The sequence below is a fragment of the Hyperolius riggenbachi genome, chromosome 7, assembly GCF_040937935.1.
Source record: "Hyperolius riggenbachi isolate aHypRig1 chromosome 7, aHypRig1.pri, whole genome shotgun sequence".
Lineage (NCBI taxonomy): Eukaryota > Metazoa > Chordata > Amphibia > Anura > Hyperoliidae > Hyperolius > Hyperolius riggenbachi.
In genome coordinates, this window is record NC_090652.1 from 122,012,158 (window position 1) to 122,028,403 (window position 16,246).

At 42.1% G+C, this 16,246-nt stretch overlaps 1 protein-coding gene across 2 annotated transcripts in view; it reads left to right on the top strand.

Annotated features, from left to right (window-relative positions):
• PDGFA (platelet derived growth factor subunit A) overlaps positions 1 to 15,856 on the top strand; it is a 99,659-nt gene extending 83,803 nt beyond the window's left edge. The window contains exons 5-7 of one of the 2 annotated variants that reach the window (XM_068244607.1): positions 2,506 to 2,629; positions 10,173 to 10,258; positions 14,983 to 15,856. In XM_068244607.1, the coding sequence (XP_068100708.1) occupies positions 2,506 to 2,629; positions 10,173 to 10,228 (180 nt within the window). In that variant the 3' untranslated portion in view covers positions 10,229 to 10,258; positions 14,983 to 15,856. The remainder of the gene's footprint in view (positions 1 to 2,505; positions 2,630 to 10,172; positions 10,259 to 14,982) is intronic. The other variant, XM_068244608.1, reaches the window with a different exon arrangement.
• The last annotated feature ends 390 nt before the right edge of the window (positions 15,857 to 16,246 follow it).

Here is a 16,246-nt window from a genome sequence, read left to right on the forward strand (position 1 = left end):
AACTTTGCTCTAAAACATTATTTACAGCATATTATATGCAAAAAAGCATTTTTTTTACTAGACCAGCATTGGAAGGGTTAAACACAGAGGTTTTAAGTTCCGTGGAGAGATATGCAGACGTTCAGATAGTTACATTCTATTTAGTTATATGTATATATTTAGAAATGTTACACACTCTTTGGCTGTCCTCCAACTCCTTCTCAGTGAGAGAGATGAGTCACATTCAACACTTAGATACATTTATGTAAACAAAATTCATCTATCTCAAGTTCGGATGCGTCTGCAAAAATCTCCAGGAACTTTAAAGCCCTGTGTAACCCTTCCAATGCTGGTCTAGTAAGAAAAAAAATGCTGGTTGCATATAATATACTATAAATAATGTTTTAGAGCAAAGTTGAAATGCAGGGTTATATTCCGCTTTAAAGTAAATAAATATGGCAGCCTCTATAATCCTCTCACCTCTGGTTTCCTTTAACTAAATTGAATCTGTTGATGCAGAACAAAGATAATGCTGCATTCACTTGTAGCAAGATGAATGTACAGAATGACCCAATCACGTTTAGATCAATATTTCAGTTAAAAAAAAATCAATTTACTGGGCCCTAGATTTTAATTGAAGTTCATTTGATTCAATGTTTTTGTTGAGTAGCATATAAACTATTTCAATCTTTTATAAGGGCTGTAAAGTGCCTCAAGCTTGGTCTCAGACACACCCCTTGCAGACTTTGTGATGATGTCACCACATAACATAGACCCACCCCCGGACCTACTGGATAGGCATTCTTTGCAGAAGTACTGTTTGATGGGAGGTTCACTTTGACAGCATTTTTAAGGTTGCATTTCAATTTAAAACTCAGACCACACATTATGGCTAAATAAGGGTTAAGTGTGTGTACAGCAGCATTTTTAATTTGATTAGTGATCCTAGAGTTCTGTTTTTACATAACTTGACATCTGTACATCACAAGTTTTTGTTTTCAAAATGTTCTGCATGCAATCTGGGCAGCTCTGGTAAAATATTGTGCTGGGCATCTTGTCCTTTGTTACTAATTAGTTAACACGGTAGTCATTGGACTGTTGGATACAGTCTTCATAACAATAAAAAGAGTCTGGCATGACCTTTTCACGTTCATGACGTTTTATAATGGAATACGATGAGGGACTTCTTGGGTTGTGTCCAATGAACGAGAGAGGGTTTGCCCAGTTTAAATGAATCACTGTGCCATGACATAAAGGGAAAGTCAAACATGAAAAATTGGCCTTTCAAACAACTGTATACCTAAAAAGCATCGTCAAAGCCAATGTGGAGCTATTGCCATGACAAACCATCACAATCACCTCGCTTTCATCTGAAAAGCATCCAGTTTTATGTTGCCTATTACAATAAGTCATTTAGAAGAAAGAAGATAACAGGTTGGTCTGGACAATACAGGCCTCCATATATCCCAGCGGTGGCAAACCTATGGCACACGTGCCAGAGGTAGCATCCGGAGCCCTCTCTGTGGGCACACGCGCTGCTGGATGGCACCGCCGCTAGATTGCTGAGTGGTTTTTTTGTTCACTATTTTTTTTTCACTATTAAAATAAATAATTCTCCCCTAACTCCTCCTCCCCTCCTAAGGCCCCATTTACACTTAATCATTTGGTACACGTTTTTTCTTCTTCTCCATACCAGTGCATTATGAAAAATCTTTCAGTTAAAACGTGTATAGTGTGAATTAAGCCATTGGAAAACATGGACTTTACTTTGAAAATCAGTTGTCCTTTTAGTTATAACTGAGAGCAACTGATTAAGTGTACATGTGGCCTAAAACCTCCAGTCTAATACAGCACAGAGAAGCAGGCAGGTAAAAGAGGACTATATTTTCACCTGCCACCTCACTACGTATTGATACCTACCAGTTTCCCTCCTAACAATTAACTTATAGTTCTGGCCAGGAACAGCAGCAGAGACAGAGGCACGCTTGAGTAATTGGTAATTTCGGCATTTCATACATAGGGGTAATTGCTGCATTTTAAATGTAGAGTGGCTTTTGATGTATGAGTTGTCTTTCTCTTAACTAAATCCACAGTTTTCAGTATAAATTGCCGTGTCGGCACGGTGTAATAAATGAATTTTGGGCCACAGTTTGACCTCTCTGCCTTTAGAAGGTTCGCCATCACTGATATAGACACTTTCCTGACATTTGTAATGATGTATGGAGTTGTAGTGTTAGGGCTCATGCACACTAGTGCGCTTCTGTCCGCTTTTTTTCAGCAACATGTATCTGTAACATTATGTGCTGAAAAAAAGCGGATAGAAGCGCACAAAGTGTAAACCTGGCAAAACAGTGCTTCTCTATGATCTTTTGTTTCATAGGTCTTTTGTGCAATTCTCTATACATACATGATACAGAATACTTCACAGCCACAAGTGTGATAACAGAGTGCAAATATACACCTGGAAGGACCTGCTTATGTTGCTTTAATGCTCAATGACAACTTAATAGGTGTTTCTTCTTACAGGTGGCGAAAGTAGAATATGTAAAGAAAAAGCCCAAATTAAAAGAAGTTCTGGTGAGATTAGAGGAGCACCTGGAATGCACTTGCACAGTGAGTTCTAATTCAGATTACCGAGAAGAAGAACCTGGTAAGAATATTTCAAATATGGCGTATGTTGTGGTTGATTTAAATGAATCGCTGCATGCCCAACCCAGAGGAAAACCAGGAGGGCAAACTAAACTGCTGTAACCAATGCCCACTAACAACGATCCATCTTTTAGTAAAAAGACTGCAGTGACCTATTCAGTTGATTTTCCCCCTGAGATTTCTCAGCGGAGATGTTTTCACACCTTAAAGGGAACCCAAAGTGAGAGGGATGTGGAGGCTGCCATATTTATTTCCTTTTAAGCAATACCAGTTGCCTGGAAGCCCTACTGATCTCTGGTCTGAATCACACCTCTGAAACAATCCAGTCAAATTTGACATTTGTCATTCAAGCATTTGATCTGCATTTTTGTTCAGGGTCTTTGGCTAAAAGTATTACCTACTGAGGATCAGCAGGGCTGCCAGGCAATGTGATTGTTTAAAAGGAAATAACTAATGCAGTATCCATATCCCTCTTACTTCAGGTACAATACCTTTTCAGGGACCTTGTCCACTAGCTGATCGCAACGAGCACCGCGATATCATGTAAATCACAGTGCTCATTAACCATCACTGCAATTCATTTTTTTTCTGCACATAATCGTCGGTCTGCATGATTCTCAGCGTTATCGTGTTTTGTTCCCGATGGCTGCATGACACAATCATGGCAAGTGGTAAATCCGCTCGTGCGATCCCAAACGCTAGTGGAAATCGTCCCTCCCCATCGAGCAAGCAAGAAAGTACTAAATTTGAGATTACTTTCCAATTCAATTGTTAGGTGCTAAAACGTAATTTTGTAGCTTAAATGAAAAATAATCTCTTGGGAGAAAACTCAGGTGCAAAATTATTTGCATGGGAACCAAGATGTCTACACCTGGGTGCAAACATTAGAGAAGTCAGCATTGCTACACCTGGGTGCAAACATTAGAGAAGTCAGCATTGCTACACCTGGGTGCAAACATTAGAGAAGTCAGCATTGCTACACCTGGGTGCAAACATTAGAGAAGTCAGCATTGCTACACCTGGGTGCAAACATTAGAGAAGTCAGCATTGCTACACCTGGGTGCAAACATTAGAGAAGTCAGCATTGCTACACCTGGGTGCAAACATTAGAGAAGTCAGCATTGCTACACCTGGGTGCAAACATTAGAGAAGTCAGCATTGCTACACCTGGGTGCAAACATTAGAGAAGTCAGCATTGCTACACCTGGGTGCAAACATTAGAGAAGTCAGCATTGCTACACCTGGTTGCAAACATTAGAGAAGTCAGCATTGCTACACCTGGGTGCAAACATTAGAGAAGTCAGCATTGCTACACCTGGGTGCAAACATTAGAGAAGTCAGCATTGCTACACCTGGTTGCAAACATTAGAGAAGTCAGCATTGCTACACCTGGGTGCAAACATTAGAGAAGTCAGCATTGCTACACCTGGGTGCAAACATTAGAGAAGTCAGCATTGCTACACCTGGGTGCAAACATTAGAGAAGTCAGCATTGCTACACCTGGGTGCAAACATTAGAGAAGTCAGCATTGCTACACCTGGGTGCAAACATTAGAGAAGTCAGCATTGCTACACCTGGGTGCAAACATTAGAGAAGTCAGCATTGCTACACCTGGGTGCAAACATTAGAGAAGTCAGCATTGCTACACCTGGGTGCAAACATTAGAGAAGTCAACATTGCTACACCTGGGTGCAAACATTAGAGAAGTCAGCATTGCTACACCTGGGTGCAAACATTAGAGAAGTCAGCATTGCTACACCTGGGTGCAAACATTAGAGAAGTCAGCATTGCTACACCTGGGTGCAAACATTAGAGAAGTCAGCATTGCTACACCTGGGTGCAAACATTAGAGAAGTCAGCATTGCTACACCTGGGTGCACCTGGGTGCAAACAGAGAAGTCAGCATTGCTACACCTGGGTGCAAACGTTAGAGAAGTCAGCATTGCTACACCTGGGTGCAAACAGAGAAGTCAGCATTGCTACACCTGGGTGCAAACGTTAGAGAAGTCAGCATTGCTACACCTGGGTGCAAACATTAGAGAAGTCAGCATTGCTACACCTGGGTGCAAACGTTAGAGAAGTCAGCATTGCTACACCTGGGTGCGAACATTAGAGAAGTCAGCATTGCAAAGCAAGATGCTACTGTTATCTTTCTCTATGTGTCTAACCAGCAGAGCAGAGAGCACAGAGAGGAGTAGAGCAAAGGCCTTAGACCTTGACAATCATTTGGCTTGAGTTATTTTGCCAATAGTGTAATTTGAAGAGCCACCTAGCATGAAACATATCTACATATATTACAAGTCTTTTCAGTAGAATGTTTCTAGGTTCCTTTTGAGCCACAACAACATGTTGCAGTGGTTATGGTTTCCTATAATTTAATTGTGTGCCCTGTATTGTCACTTCTGCAAGCCCTGTGAGAGGATGAGGGTGGAGGAAGTGGATTGAGGAGGAAAGTACTGCAGATTGCAAAAAGCTCTGTATTGAAACTTCAGCTTGGCCTCCTTGATGTATGGTTGGTGTGATCAGGTATGCATGTGGCAACACTAGCAGAACGTGGGGCAGAGGACACACCATAAAATGTGACTCCATCTAGCCTTTATGACTCTTCGCCCCTAATAACAAGTGCTGCCACTATGTTGTCCAAATATAACAAATTCTGCTGATGTGTCTGTTGAAAATAACAAGTGCTATCTCACAAGCCACAGCTAACACCATAGGGTTCCTATAAGATGCCCATCATCCCCTCTCCTAGTAAACAACTTACAAAAATTTTGAAACATAATTCACTTCCTGTTTGTAAGCAGAATGGTGCTCCATCAGCATGCCATGTACCAGGGACAGTTGGTGATCGGTTGTCATGACGGCCAGGGTGCATATACACATCTTGAAATGCTCAGTAGTTTGCATATGATAGTCAGATAGCAGATCTTCTCTCCATTCAATTGCTGTGTCTTTGGGATGTCTCGGAAGGCTTTGGAAGCACTCGTCACTCCATGTGCTTCCAAGACAGGCCATCTATACTACGCATGTGTGAGCCCAGACTCACACCTGCACAGTGTGGATCCACTCATCCTAGGAAGTATTCAGGGACACGAGTACTTCTGAAGCCCTCTAAAGAGTCCCGAAGACGTATTCTGAAATTCTAGTTGGATAACTTCAATGGTGGGCCTGGCGGTGGAACAAGGAGATTGAGAGAGGACCGGGAAGACTGTCAGGGATCCAAAACATTCTGTCTTCTAAGATGACTATCCAAAGCAGGCCATACACTGGCTCGATTCACGGCCGTTTCGCCAGCAGATCCGATCCTGGGATCGGATCTGCTGCCAATCGCTTGCGCTAAACGCACCCGCCGATCCGATTCCCTCCCGAAATCGGATCGGACCGTCGATCGCGCCGTGCGGGAAATTACCCTCGATCGCCCGGCGGTAGGAGCGCGTCGCTTGCGGCGTACGATTCGGGCCCGATCCGAGCATGTATACATTACCTGAAGCTGGCTCCGGGGTCCTCTTCTCCTCGCTGCACCGCATTTCCGCATGTCCCAGTGTACGCTTATACTTCCTGTGTCACTCCGGTGACCAGGAAGTTGAAATAGAGGGCGCTCTATTTGAACTTCCTGGTCACGGAGTAACACAGGAAGCGCCGGGATGGAGCAAGAACAGCGGTGCGGTGCAGTGCGGAGAAGACGCCCGGGAGCCAGCCTCAGGTAATGTATACGGGGGGGGGGGGGACAGGCGGCAGGAGCAGCTGAACAGATTGTGATCGGTTTCAGGCTGAAATCGATTCACAATCTGTTTGCAGTAAAGGCAGCCATACGATCCCTATCTGATCAGATTCGATCAGATAGGGATCTGTCAGCTGGTCGATCTAATGGCACATCGACCAGTGTATGGCCACCTTAACTTTTTCCCCCTTCGTTTAGGTTTGCTTTGACATTGCTGCTGCAGCCTTATCCACAGTGTGGTCATTTTTCATCTTCACTTGCTAACTGGTTGCAATTTATTTAAAGCATAGATGTGTATAAATGAAGTACTTTTGTTAAAATCTCAATACAATGCTGCTCAAAAATGGTGGCAAACAGCTTTGAATAAATACACAGTGTTTTATCTATGGATCCTTAATGTGTCACTTTCTTGGAAAGTCTTTCTAGATGACCACGGCAGCATTTTGAGTTTCACTGTTTGCATTCAGATAAAGTTGTATTTGTGAAACTCTGGGCAGCCCTTCTAGTACCAGACCTGGTTTAACTTTGCCAAGGTCATTCCTTTAAACATTCACTGATTGTGATCACCATTCACATCCATGTTGTGGAAAATTCTTACATCTTTTAATATTGACAATCTGTTACAAGCTGCCGGTCAGGTTCATTTCTTATCATACATTATTCATAAGCATTGAATTTAAATGGATTTTCCCTTTAAAGTGGATCTGAACTCTTGCACAGGACAGAAGGAAAACATAGAAAAATGCACCCTATATTTATTTAGAGAGTTTAGCCTGACTAATTCCCCCTCATCTGTGACTAATCACAACTGTAAATTGATCTCTCAGCTGTGTTGGCTGGATGCCTCGGCAGAGCAGCTAATTTGTAAACATAGAATGTTAACCCTATGCCTGCTTTGATGAAAGCAGGAAGTAGACACACTAGATGTATTGCAGAATCAGTTGTAATAAAGACTTTTTTTTCTTTAAAGGTTATTACGCTGTTGGTTATCTTTAAGAGCAAAAAGGAAGTTCTGAGTTCAGGTCTGCTTTAAAGTGTACCCGAGATGACGTGATGTGATGAGATATCTGACAGTCTTTCTCCAGTGGGGACTCAGTCGGGCTAGAGTGTCCCTCACTGATAACAAATTACAACTATCAAATACTTTCCTAAGCAGATAACTGGGGTTCTGACTGCAAGGGATAGATAAAAAGGTCAATAGTTCATGTGTTTTCCCTCTGGGACACTTAAGACACTGCAATTGAGCTGAGACAACAACACATTAAATCTACTTTGTAAATGTTTATACATAAAATAAAACCATTAGATGTCTAAAAAAAAGTCATTTTAGGAGTGGGAGGACAGATTCAATTGTTAATCTCATCAGTTTATTTTCACCTCGGGTTCACTTTAAATCTGGCAGTCCTTTATGCTCTGGGGATCCTTGAGGATCAATAGTACTGTCTTTGAGAACCAGTACAGTACATTATTTGTGTTATTTAAGGTGATTTTAATTTTCCATTACTTTTTTTAACTGTCTTATAAATGTGAAGTCTCTATACAGACAGCAGTTTAGACTAGCTATCCAAATTGTTTCAGGAAATCGCCTGTTCAAATCCATTCTTGTTACTGAATAAAGAAAAAAAATGTTTCCTTAGGCCCATGGGCGTCCGCACATATGGCAAAACCGGGCATCTGCCCGAGCCTGGCCGCCCGCTGCCCCCCCCTGGCCGCGTGCCCGTGCAGCCAGCAGGAGGGGAACACGCAGAGAAGAGAGAGAGCGCTATGGGCACAGTGGGGAAGGGCGGACGTCTCCCCCCCCTTCCCTCACCTTAGGGGTCTCTCTCTCCCTCGCTGTCCCCTCCGGAATGAAGTGTGCAGCGGCTGGCAGCGGTGGGCGGAACTTACCTCCTCTCGCTCCTGCGCCGGAAGTTCTGGTGCCGCACTCTGGTCTGGATCAGGCCAGAGTAGCGGCTAATCCATCCGGCGCGTGCGACGAGAGGAGGTAAGTTCCGCCCACCGCTGCCAGCCGCTGCACACTTCATTCCGGACTCCGGAGGGGAGAGCGAGAGAGGGAGGGAGAGCCCCCTAAGGTGAGTGCCCATAGCTCTCCCTCTTCTCTCCGCTGCTCCCCTCCTCCTGCACACATGGCCACTTTTTCTGGGGACATATCCCCCTGGCTACATATACCGGGACATATACCCCTGCCTACATATACTGGGACATATACCCCTGCCTACATATACTGTCTGGGACATATACCCCTGCCTACATATACTGTCTGGGACATATACCCCTGCCTACATATACTGTCTGGGACATATACCCCTGCCTACATATACTGGGACATATACCCCTGCCTACATATACCCCTGCCTACATATACTGTCTGGGACATATACCCCTGCCTACATATACTGTCTGGGACATATACCCCTGCCTACATATACTGGGACATATACCCCTGCCTACATATACTGTCTGGGACATATACCCCTGCCTACATATACTGTCTGGGACATATACCCCTGCCTACATATACTGTCTGGGACATATACCCCTGCCTACATATACTGTCTGGGACATATACCCCTGCCTACATATACTGTCTGGGACATATACCCCTGCCTACATATACCCCTGCCTACATATACTGTCTGGGACATATACCCCTGCCTACATATACTGGGACATATACCCCCTGCCTACATATACTGGGACATATACCCGTGCCTACATATACTGGGCACATATACCCCTGGCTACCTGTTCTGGGGACATCTCTACCCCTGGCTACCAGTTCTGGGGACATCTATACCGCTGGCCACCTATTCTGGGGACACCTATAGACCTGGGGCTACCTATTTTTGGGGAACCACTGCTGTCAGATTGAGTGTATTTTGGGGAACTGCTGCCAGGTGAGAGGTGTCTACATATTAAGGGGGCATTCTGCCTATTTATGTGAAAAGCTGTCTATTTATGTGCCTCATGACTGCTGAATTTGTCTTGTTGCGGGCCTCATGGTTACTGACTTTGTCTTGTTGGGGGCCTCATGATTTGTTGGGGGCCTCAAGATTGCTGAATTTGTCTTGTTGGGGGCCTCATGATTGCTGAATTTGTCTTGTTGGGGGCCTCATGATTGCTGAATTTGTCTTGTTGGGGGCCTCATGATTGCTGAGTTGGTCATGTTGGGGGCCTCATGATTGCTGAATTTGTCTTGATGGGGGGGGCCTCATGATTGCTGAATTTGTCTTGTTGGGGGTCACATGATTGCTAACTGCGAGACTATGGAAAAAGCTGAATCATCATCATATGAGACAATAGCATTAAACCTACTTTTTCTGCTTTTTAAAACAGAAAATGAAACTGGGAGGTTCTAAAAAAAATGAATAATTTTTTTCAGGAGTACGATGGATGAAATTGTTTATCTTCACAGTTTATTTTCAACTTAATTTTCCATAATGTTCATGTATGAGTTAAAACGTTTGTATTTAGTTTAAATTGCTGTTGGCACTTTGTGATAGTAAAGTGACTTTGCAGTTTGGACACTCGACCTCCAAAAGGTTCGCCACCATTGTCCTAATCTAATGTCCCACCATTGCTTAGTTCATGTAAACTTGTCTCCACCCACGACCACACCCACATTCTGGTTCATGACCACACCCATTTTTCGGCGCGGCGCGCTACGCGCGCCGCATGACGTAGCTCCATTTTTTGGCGCGCTACGCGCGCCACACAACACCAGCCCAAATTTTTAACTCCCCACTTTTTGCCCCCCCCTGGAAAATTTTCTGCGGACGCCCATGCTTAGGCCTTTTCACCAGCCCTGCCCTTGTATTAACAGGAAGGCCTAGGGAAACAGGTAAAAAACGGAAGAGAAAAAAACTAAAGCCTGCCTAACACCCAGCTGGAAATAATTTCCCTCGGCAGGTAGGAACTCAGCTGAAAAATAACAACCACTGGCAATGGAAAAAGATGGGAAGGAAAACTTCCCCAAGCTTTTAATCAACTGTTTATCACATCAACACAATCACTTGTTCAAATCTTGACACTGTTACCTTAAGGCTTCAAAGAGATTAAATATGATTGGCTTTGATAATTCTACCTGCTGGTATTTTTTTCTTCAAGCTACACATCACCATAAGCATCTTGCATTCCTTGGCTGTCTCCCTATCTCACCTGTTTTTTTTCTTTTTTTTTTTTGTCTTTTTTTTTCATGTGCTTTAAGCTTTCTTGATCTGGAATGTGCCTGTTGTGTCATTGCGGATGATTTTTTTCGGGGTCACAATGCATGAATGGTTTGTCTAAATGTCTCTTTGTCACAGGAGAAAAATATGACAGGTTACATGGCTGGAAATTGCAAAAAAAATATTCAGCTTCACCAGTCCACAAAATATTTAGTTGTTCAACTTGTTACTTTTTTGTATACTCACATTATATATTTAATAACAGGTACACATTGTATTAAAATATTAACTGATTGCCCTAGTAAATTAAAAAGATGAACATTCTGTTGAACTGGGATGGTCAGTTGTAGGCTTTGTGTTCAGTAGAAAATGTTTATTTTGTGAAACGTGCCCCATTTGTAGCTTTTACACAGGCATTTATGTGCCGTAAGCCTTGAGCAAGAAACAGAGAGTCAGGCTAGTGCTTACTAGTTCACCATTGCTTCACCCTTGCATGTTTTACTGGCCAGTGCTGCTGTTTTGTATGCTATAGGGTATCTGTGAAATGCAAACACTGTCTAGAATAAGTGAAGGTGAGCTAGAACTAATGGAAGCAAGAGAGAACCACAGTCCTTGCCCTGGCAGGTGCTTGATGGAGAGGAGACATAGATTCCTTAAGTCATGGAAAATGACAGTGCTGGCTGCTAAGACGAGCAGGCTAGGGCCTTGCTGAATGAGTGAGTACTAGCCTGACTGTTTTTGTTTCAATCTTTAGTTAGTTAGACTCTAAGCCCTGTGTAGATATTACAGTTTTGAAAGCCACAACAGTTGTCCCTCTTCATTTTAGCTAACAGATTGATGTCTGCACAGACACACCCACCCCTCCCCCCATCTTCTGTACTTGATGCAGGGAGCATCCTGCCTCTCCTCTCCTTCCCTTCTCCAAAGTATAGTACATGCAGCTTATGGTTATTGTTTTTCCATCCTCTTGCTGCATTGTAGCCCTGATTGGACAAACCATCTCCATGCTAATATCTTTAGTTTCTGTGAGTGGGATAGGAGACTCTATCCATATAGAAAGATTTCCCAGACTTTTCAGTCAATTACTTTCTTTTCTATACAGTTGATTGGTAAGGTCTACAGATCTTCGACATGTTGGGTGACTCCCAAAACATGTTTGTAATTACTACAGCTAAAACATGACCATTTATTTGGCCTTGGTTGTTACATTGGCTTGGATCATGTTATGAAAACCAGTACTGGACGAATACCAGTAACTAGGTGAGTAGTGTGTTTAGATTCAGACGGAATGCTGGAGTCAGAATAAGCAGCGTTTCCCTATCCAGCTTGCATGCGGCAAAAGCATCAGTTTTCCATTCGTGACCATCCATTCCGCGCGGTCGATGGAACACGTCTGTTGATCCAGAAATATCGCTGCAGACCCAAACTTGCGGTCCATTAGGGGGAACGGACCGAACGAATCTGTTTGAATGGACCAATGTAAACAGATCCATTGGTTAACATTGGGTGTGTCAAACACAAAATGACAATTGTTTTGGTGCCACACAGGGTCCTGTTCATATGAAAAGTGCAGACATGACAAAACCTTTCTGTTGAAGAGAAGCCTGTGTGGCCCCAAAACTATTTTTGTGTTTGACACATGCACTGAATAATAAATAAATCAAACTTGCAAAAGGTGTGCTCACCAATCTCTGTACTTTGTACATGTTATGTTTGGATGTTGCGTCATATCCAGGTTATGCACCCGAAGAACCCTTGGTAAGGTGTGCCACTCCACAAAAACCCTTTACTTTCTTTGGTTAACATTGGATTTGTTTGCACCTGTTTTCATCCGTTCCGGTCCCCTAAACAGCCAATATGAACCGGACCTAATACATTAGCATATTGAGCAAAATTGGTTGGTACACATCATCATGCTGAAATCACTTTTAACCCACTGTCTTTGGGCACAGGACGCTACGATGTTGCCATATGCATGCTTGAAGCATTAACACACAGTTCTTGTTTTCCATGGCCTTATGTTAAGATGCTTTGGTACCCATAGAAGAGGCATTCACTAATATAAGCCAGTGTTTACATTTGTTAGAGGTAGGGCATTTCCCCATGTCCATGTACACATTTGTACAGGGAACAAAGACTTGGGATGTGTGTGGGTTTTTGGGCTTCGGTTGGCCTTTCAGCTATTGTGTTTCCTTGTGCAGCAGCGTAACAGATTGTTTAAAAGCGTGCAATGCTCCATGTTTTGCCATACAAATCTCTTAATGAATGCTTTTTGTTGCTAAACGCTCTAATATTTGTTTAAGAGGGAAAAGGGGACTTCTTGTCAGATGCGTGTTGAAATAGATCAGGGCCATCAGACTGAGCTTGGAGTAGAATCTTAATGGGTGAAAAGACCTTTTTTCCCCGCTTGTAAATCCCTTGATCTTGATGCTAATGAAGCCTGAAGGAACGAAAGAAGTCCAAATTAAATATGGATTTACATTTAGTCATGTGGTGAAAAATGGGAACCTGGCTGTTGAGCTGAGGAAAGATTTGTTGTAGTAGGCAGCTAACCGGGGCAGCTTAGCTATAATGCCTGATTTTAAAAGTCTTTTCTTTGAAATTGGAAAATCATTAGCCCTAACTCTAGTATGTGTACTTGGCAACATATGTTGGTGCCAGATGCATTAGTTTGAATACATTTAATGTAGACAAAATGAAAGGCTCCAACTAAACTCATATGGGCCACAGATCTGTGAAAAGGCCATAGGGCGAATAATATGGGACTATCATAGATATAGGATTTGACAGATAAACATTTGTTTTGTGTATGTGTGTGTGTGTGTGTATATATATATATATATATATATATATATATATATATATATATACACAGTATATATATATATATATATATATATATATATATATATATATATATATATATATATATATGCAAGTAGTCCCCGACTTACAAACGACCCTCCGATACGAACGACATGGATTCTGTGTTTCCATGGGTACAAGTCAAATTTTTTTTTTCAAATTTGACTTGTAGTTTTTAAAAAATGTAAAGAAAAAATGGCTTTTAAACTTGTATAAGCAGGTACAGAGGACAGAGGTGACACAGAGGGGGACACTGGAGGCACAGGGGGGGGATAGAGGAGGTACAGGGGACAGAGATGGCACAGAGGGGGACACTGGAGGCCCAAGGGAGCACAGAGGAGGTACAGGGAACAAAGATGGCACAATGTTCCCAATTAAGAACGAACCTACAGTCCCTATCTTGTTCGTTAACCAGGGACTACCTATATATATATATATATATATATATATATATATATTTTCTTTAGATACATTATCATACTGACTTAAAGAGAATCTGAATCCTCGCAAAAACCCCGTTTTTACTTCACAGTGCTTTTTAGTATTAATGCCCTACCTGAAACGCTGCATCCCCGCAGCTAACCACTCTATCAATCCCCCCAAACTCCCGGGGCAAAAATCCACTTCTTTCCAGGTTGTGGATTTTGCTGCCCGGGGGAGGCAGAGCTACAGCCTAAAGCTCTGCCTCCCCTGGGCAGCAAAATCCATGACCTGGAATGTCGTGGATTTTTTCATCTATTTCCGCCTCTCCCCGCCCCTTTCTGTGAAAGAAAATTGAGAGGGGCGAGGAAAGGAGGAGGTCCACACAGATTGCTGGAGTAGAGGCAGAGCTACTGCTCAAAGCTCTGCCTCTATGCAGAAGCAATCCCCGTATCTTCCCCAGGGGATTTCCGGGGGATTAATTGAGTGTTAAGCCATGGAGATGCGGTGTTCCAGGTAGGGCATTAATACTAGAAAGGACTGTAGTAAAAACGGGTTTTTTGTAAGGCTTCAGTCTCTCTTTAAAGCACATTTAAAAGTGAGAGGGATATGGAGGCGGACATATTTATTACCTTTTAAACAATGCATATTGTCTGGCTGTCCTGTTGAGCCTCTGCCTCTCAAGCTGAGTACACACCACCTGACGGGTCCAGCGACGTCCCCGTGACGACAAGCGTTCGATTATTCCTCTTCCTACTCGTGATGTTACACAACGGCACACAACGGGTGCGAATGGGAAGTCAATCGATTGTAGTACTTTATTAAACTCCACCTTAAAATCCCTAGACATGAGGTTGCTGTTAAGAAATGTATTTTAAATTAAAATGTTTGACAGTGCCGCTGATGGATTACAAACAATGTAAAGAAAACTGGAGCAAAATTGATACAGTTTCCTTTAACAGCCAAGCAGGTTTCAGTTATTAATGGAAACAAGAATTCTAATAGGTAGATAAGAAACCACCAATAGATGAAAAGACTAACTCATGTCTCATGTGAACATGAGATAACCCATTATATTTTGTGGACCAGCTGATAAACTTTTGCAATTTCCATAACATATCTCCTGTAAAGACTGATGTTTATTTTATTGTTTTTACATCTTTTTTTTCTTCTTATTTGCAGAAGTAAGGTGAAAATAAGCTAGAAGGAATCATCTGGGACTTGGATGTACACACTTTGTTACATTCCTGAATCTTCTACGTATGGTGCTTTTATAGACTTTTTTTTTTTTTGTTCTCTTGTGTGGAAAGACAGGATTAAAAAAACAAAACAAAATGGAAAAATAACAAAATAAAAAAGGTTCAAAGGACACTTCATGAGAACAAAGGAACAATGTACATTTGTTTGTCGTGACATCAAAGCAAGTATTGTAGCACTCTTACAGAGAAGAGACGCTTCCCTCGTCAGAAAACTGTGGCAATGAAATAAAACGGTGGATTGATTGAGAAAAGGACATGTAAAAAAAAAAAAAAGTTAAATAAAAGACATAACAAGACTTAGCAAGTGAATAAAGACCTTATATGACAGCAGCTGAGCTTGATGTCATGTGATGTGCCTGCTAACACTGATGATGAAGATGAATGGTCATTGACAGAGCAATGGCAACGGAAAGACCAGGAATGTATCAGCCGAACTTATATAGACAGAGACTTTCCATACAAATAAAATACTTGCTTTGTGATGTTTAAAGTCTTCACAAAACCTGGGAAGCCTTAAAGGACTTTTTTGTTGTTGTTTTTTACTCCATTGAGTAATAATTATTACGTCATGGGGTTAATTTAATTAAAGCAGCACAGTCATGGCGCTGAGATCTCACTTGCTTCAAATTTGGTCAGCCGTTGATCACCGTTGGTCATTTTGTAGCAGTGATATCCCTAGTGTTGACATGTGTGTGTGTGTGCGTGCGTGGATGCGTGTTTGTGTTTTTTGCTCCTGCCTGCCGAATATATATAAATATATATGAAAAAATAATAATAAAATATGTATATTTGATAGATATATGTATTTTATTTAATGACCTTCAGTTTACCAAGCTAATTAGATTTGGAAAGCACTAAGGAATGCCTCTCAAATAGTACTCACATAGCTTGTCCGGAGACAGGTTTCAAAGCAGATGAAGCATATGCAAAGTTGTGGGCATCTTATGTGTTAAACCAAGGGGGTTAAACCAGCCTATAATTTCACTGGGAATAGTGCTGATACATTGTTGTCAAAAATCTCCATTGCTATGTGGAGGCAAAAAAAAAGTAAGATTTATTTATTTTTTTATTTTACCAGTATTTCTTTTGTGGGGCCTCTGTGTTAAAACAGTCATTAGTCAGTGTTTTTCTTCAATTGTTAAAATTTTCATTTGAGTATTTAGCTCTAATGTTTTTTTTATTCTCCT